This window comes from Argopecten irradians, chromosome 16 (assembly GCF_041381155.1).
Source record: "Argopecten irradians isolate NY chromosome 16, Ai_NY, whole genome shotgun sequence".
In the NCBI taxonomy this organism is placed as follows: Eukaryota; Metazoa; Mollusca; class Bivalvia; order Pectinida; family Pectinidae; genus Argopecten; species Argopecten irradians.
The window spans coordinates 1,501,350-1,507,349 of NC_091149.1; the positions used below are offsets into that span (position 1 = coordinate 1,501,350).

General features: G+C 35.1%; 1 protein-coding gene across 1 annotated transcript in view; it reads left to right on the forward strand.

The window, feature by feature from the left end:
- The window catches only part of LOC138310812 (rab3 GTPase-activating protein catalytic subunit-like), a 100,564-nt gene extending 95,282 nt beyond the window's left edge, over positions 1–5,282 (forward strand). The window contains 3 exon segments of the mRNA XM_069252137.1: positions 216–316; positions 2,385–2,603; positions 4,033–5,282. Of these exon segments, the coding sequence (XP_069108238.1) occupies positions 216–316; positions 2,385–2,603; positions 4,033–4,260 (548 nt within the window). The 3' untranslated portion in view covers positions 4,261–5,282.
- Positions 5,283–6,000: the final 718 nt, after the last annotated feature.

A 6,000-nucleotide genomic window follows, 5' to 3' on the forward strand; every position in this document is an offset into this window, starting at 1 on the left:
AATATATCCAAGTGTTTGTAATTTTAGACATTGGACTTGTTTTAAAATCAGTAGATTACACATCAAAACTAAATAATATGTCCTTCTGAATCAAAATCTAAACAGAAATTTAAACTTAAAACCTTGAGAATTGATTCAACTGAAAGTTATTAAGTGTTCCATTTCCATCGAAGAGCATAAAACTTGCTAAAATTATTGAATTATGTCTGTTTCAGAGGACTCAGATATTCCAAAGTTAAAAGAGGTCTTGGACAATCTGATCAGTCGAGCTTCTAAAGTTACACGAGCAGCTCACCAGGATATCAAGAAGTATGAGGTCAGCAGTAAATGTCAGTCAGATAGCACTATCAAATGAGTCAAAAGCTTTACAGTCAGAAGCACTATCAAATGAGTCAAAAGCTTTACTGTCAGTCAGATAGCACTATCAAATGATCAAAAGCACTATAGCACTGTCAAATGAGTCAAAAGCTTTACTGTCAGTCAGATAACAGTCAGAGTCAAAAGCTTTACTATCAAGATAGAGTCAAAAGTCAAAAGTTTTACTGTCAGTCAGATCAAAAGCACTATCAAATGAGTCAAAAGCTTTACTATCAGTCAGATAGCACTGTCAAATGAGTCAAAAGTTTTACTGTCAGTCAGATAACACTATCAAATGAGTCAAAAGCTTTACTATCAGTCAGATAGCACTATCAAATGAGTCAAAAGCTTTACTGTCAGTCAGATAGCACTATCAAATGAGTCAAAAGCTTTACTGTCAGTCAGATAACACTATCAAATGAGTCAAAAGCTTTACTGTCAGTCAGATAGCACTATCAAATGAGTCAAAAGCTTTACTGTCAGTCAGATAGCACTATCAAATGAGTCAAAAGCTTTACTGTCAGTCAGATAGCACTATCAAATGAGTCAAAAGCTTTACTGTCAGTCAGATAACACTATCAAATGAGTCAAAAGCTTTACTGTCAGTCAGATAGCACTATCAAATGAGTCAAAAGCTTTACTGTCAGTCAGATAACACTATCAAATGAGTCAAAAGCTTTACTGTCAGTCAGATAACACTATCAAATGATACAAAAGCTTTACTGTCAGTCAGATAACACTATCAAATGAGTCAAAAGCTTTTACTGTCAGTCAGATAACACTATCAAATGAGTCAAAAGCTTTACTGTCAGTCAGATAACACTATCAAATGAGTCAAAAGTTTTACTGTCAGTCAGATAGCACTATCAAATGAGTCAAAAGTTTTACTGTCAGTCAGATAACACTATCAAATGAGTCAAAAGCTTTACTGTCAGTCAGATAACACTATCAAATGAGTCAAAAGCTTTACTGTCAGTCAGATAGCACTATCAAATGAGTCAAAAGCTTTACTGTCAGTCAGATAGCACTATCAAATGAGTCAAAAGCTTTACTGTCAGTCAGATAGCACTATCAAATGAGTCAAAAGTTTTACTGTCAGTCAGATAACACTATCAAATGAGTCAAAAGATTTTACTGTCAGTCAGATAGCACTATCAAAGGAGTCAAAAGCTTTACTGTCAGTCAGATAGCACTATCAAAGGAGTCAAAAGCTTTACTGTCAGTCAGATAACACTATCAAATGAGTCAAAAGCTTTACTGTCAGTCAGATAGCACTATCAAATGAGTCAAAAGCTTTACTGTCAGTCAGATAGCACTATCAAATGAGTCAAAAGCTTTACTGTCAGTCATATAGCACTATCAAATGAGTCAAAAGCTTTACTGTCAGTCAGATAACACTATCAAATGAGTCAAAAGCTTTACTGTCAGTCAGATAACACTATCAAATGAGTCAAAAGCTTTACTGTCAGTCATATAGCACTATCAAATGAGTCAAAAGGCTTTACTGTCAGTCATATAGCACTATCAAATGAGTCAAAAGCTTTACTATCAAAAGGAGATACTAAACAGATACATGACTAAGCTGTTGATTGAACATAAGTCTGGATAAGAAAGGATATTTTTTGTAATATCATAAAGTGAAGCCCTAATATCATATATGGTGACACATGGGTAAGATCAACTACTTTATTTGTTGTGAATGATACTTTCAAGAGAGAGCTAGACACGAATTCAAATATTTAGTAAAATGTAAAAAACAAATATAAATAACAGCTCTTCATTACAATTTAATATATTCATGAATGTGAAGACACAAAATCTTAGTTCATGCATGTGAAGTTGTTTACAGTGTATATAACAAAGATGTTAACAAGGGATTCCTGTTTTACTCCATTAAGGTCATTCTCATTAGGAATAGTTTGTAATATTTTTATTATTCAGACAGTATAACGAACTATACAGTCATACAATCACGTTATTTCCTTGGTCCCCTAAGATTGGTTACGATTGTGTTTCTGTACTTGTAGGAGCTTGTGAGATACATGAACCTGGCCGAGACCATGATAGCCAGGGCTAAGTCTCTCAAGTCTAAGTTCACCAAGGACCTGTTGGATCAGAAAAACGCAGAGAAGGAGATGGAACAGTTTGTCACAGAACTTCTACATCACCAGGAGGTTGCTGTCCGTGGAGGACCGTACGGCCCCGCAGGATCCTGTATACACAAGTTATTTATAGCTGCCCAGAAGGTATTTATAGTCTTCAATTGTCATCATCCGTCCCATCGAGTCCAGACCGTTTGTAGGATGCATTGATTCATGGAGACAGGGACTAATAGAATCTTACATGGGTCTGTGAAGTGGACAGGGATATCTCAACCCGAGTGAAAGATTTTGGTCGGTCAACCCCGAGGCTTGCCGAGGGTTGACAGCCAAAATCTTTCATGAGGGTTGAGATATCCCTGTCCACTTCACAGACCTATGTTTGATTCTTTTTCCCCTATACTAATAGAAAAAAGTGATGAAATTCCACTTGATTTCCAGCTATTTCATCGTGCCATTATCGAAGGAACGTCGTTATGCATCGAAATTGATGACGTCATCTACAATGCGCGCAGCATGTATTGATGACGTCACGTTATTGTCTAGGGCGTGTAAGCTGTCTTACACCCCCCTGTGTAAGATAGAGACATCTTTTCCTAGCAACCACGGGATATCCCTGTGAAGTATGGGAGAAATTGATGTCCTAAGGTTTCCTTTTATTTAGTTTACCCCATTCTGACAGGAAATTCATGTGATTGTCATTCTTATATTTTGAAAGGAAATTAATTTAACCATTAGAATCATTCCAATAGATTATTTGTTATTTTGACACAAAACCAACATCCCTGTTATACTTTAACAAGAAATCACCGTTATATTTGACAGGAAAAAACCGTTTCATTTTGACAGGAAGTTACTGCTATTTTTTGACAGAAATCGTTGTTACATTTTGATAAGAAATAACCTTTATATTTGACAGGAAATGGTTGTTATATTTTGACAGGAAGTCATTGTTATATTTTGACAGGAAATCGTTGTTATATTTTGACAGGAAATCATTGCTTTATTTGACAAGATCGTTGTTATATTTTGACAGGAAATTATTAATTATTATATTTTGACAGGAAATCGTTGTTTTATTTTGACAGGAAATTACTGTTATATTTTGACAGGAAATCGTTGTTATATTTTGCTAGGAAAACCAACATCCCTGTTATAATATCGTTATATGTATGGGTAAAATTCATAGTAACATTTGAAGAAATGGCCGGTATATTTGACAGGAAATAACCGTTATGTTTGACAGGAAATAACCGTTATATTTGACAGGAAATCATTGTTATATTTTGACAGGAAATAACCGTTATATTTGACAGGAAATCATTGTTATATTTTGACAGGAAATAACCGTTATGTTTGACAGGAAATAACCGTAATGTTTGACAGGAAATGGTTGTTATATTTTGACAGGAAATCGTTGTTATATTTTGACAGGAAATAACCGTTATATTTGACAGGAAATCGTTGTTATATTTTGATATGAAATCGTTGTTATATTTTGAAAGAAAATCTTTGTTATATTTGACAGGAAATCGTTGTTATATTTTGATAGGAAATCGTTGTTATATTTTGACAGGAAATCAACATGGTTGTAGATGATAACGAGGATAAAGAGGAGGATAGTAGAATCAGTGGCGTGTCTGCGTTCCCTCGCCCGGTGGGCAGGGAGTACATCCTTCGCACATTTTGTCCCCGACCCGCTGCCTACTCCAAGTCTCTGCCTCATAGACTTTATTGTAACATCATGGAAGGTCATGAGTTCCACTTGGCAGGAGCGTTCTCTACTGATACAACCTTCCAATGACCTTTGGATGTGAAATATTTATAATTTTGTCTGTGAGAAAGATTATCATGATTTTGTGTAACTGAGTCTTTTAGTTGTGATCGGCAGGTATTACAGGGACCCATTAGAAATGAGCTTTGCTGAATTTGATGGGTCACCCCAGGTAAAGGTTCACTTGTCGTATGTTTAGTTGTTTCTGTACGTCGAACTATCTAAATGTACAAATAGTATTGCATCTATGTATTGTTATCTTTATGTACAACCAGACCATCACGTATTTGAGATAGGGATATTCTAACTGACGGACATCAAGTATTGTAAACAGTTGCCGAGGGTTCTACAACATTTTGTAATCTCGAGGGTAGATCCGGTCCTGCATGCATATTTACATATGAAAGAGTATTTTTCTCTCGTGCCTCGACGTTTTGTTACAATTTTAAAATAATGATAGCCCGCCACTTTGAGAAATAAGTTTGAAGAAAACCGCAACTGTTAGTCAATTCTAAATGCATGAAAATTGTGTAATATTTTAAACGCAAATCCTGTTGTATGCATTATTCATAGTAAAACCAGCATGGTCTCGGACAAATGGGACAATAACGTTAAAATTCATCAAGAAAATAGATATTGTGTTGACACAGGCACGAGGCTGTATTGGCTAGTTAACTATGTAATGTAAACTCAGGCCACATGATTGTGGTGCATGAGGTCAACTAGTAGGCGAAATACACCCGTAGGTATGAGAGGAATGTATATATTTGCTACTTTGTGAGCGTTTTACTATTTACACTTATGTTGCATCAGTCAACTTCTGTATCTATTCTTCCACAACAATGGAGATACTCAATGCTATTGATAGATATTTATCAATGATTTCTCAGAATTTTAAGATACCGGTTATGTCTTTGTTTTAGTAATTACAGCTATATCATTAATATTTTGTTAGGTTATATGAACTCATTTTATAAAGCAAATAGGGATATGACAGGTAAAAGAATGCTCTAATTCTATCTAATTTTGAATTTATAAAACTATTGTAACGATAGCTCTCGTGAATGCTCGCAGATACTATTATTATTAAATAAGTGATTAATTACTCAAAAATGTTTTTTTGTTATTTTTTTACGCAATGTATCCTAGACAATTTCCGTCCTCGAAAATGTTGTTAACAATCCCCCCCCCCCCCATGCACATGAAGACGTTTCGTCACCCGAAAATGCTTTCGCTTCGCCCCACGCGTTTTTGTCCCTACTAGTGACAATTATCCCGCAACGGAAAAAATGAGAAATCAATGTTTCACCTCAAACCATCAAAATTTTTACAATAAATGAATTTTGTAATTTGAATCATATTAGTTCGGGAGCAAATAAATCTCAGGACTAGAAATGGAGATATTGTTTTTATCACGGCTGCGTTATGTCCCACCACATGTACGGTGGTAAATCCACAATGGAAGAAAGACAACTCTAAGAAAATTTAGGATAAACTTTGTTTAAACTGATCAAACTATAGCGCGTGAGAGACGATGAACATTTTCTAAAAATGTCCAAGAGCTGGCGTAATCTTCCAACTTACGGCAGTTTAATAAGGTATGAATAATTACCACACGTTCCATAATTATCGATAATTTTTATAAGCACATGTATATACATTATCTGATTATAGATTATATATACATATTAAAGCACGTATAGAGGTTGTCACTAAAAACATTTATAGCCACTATTTCATCACATGTAGGCCTACAGGAGCTGAGACTTG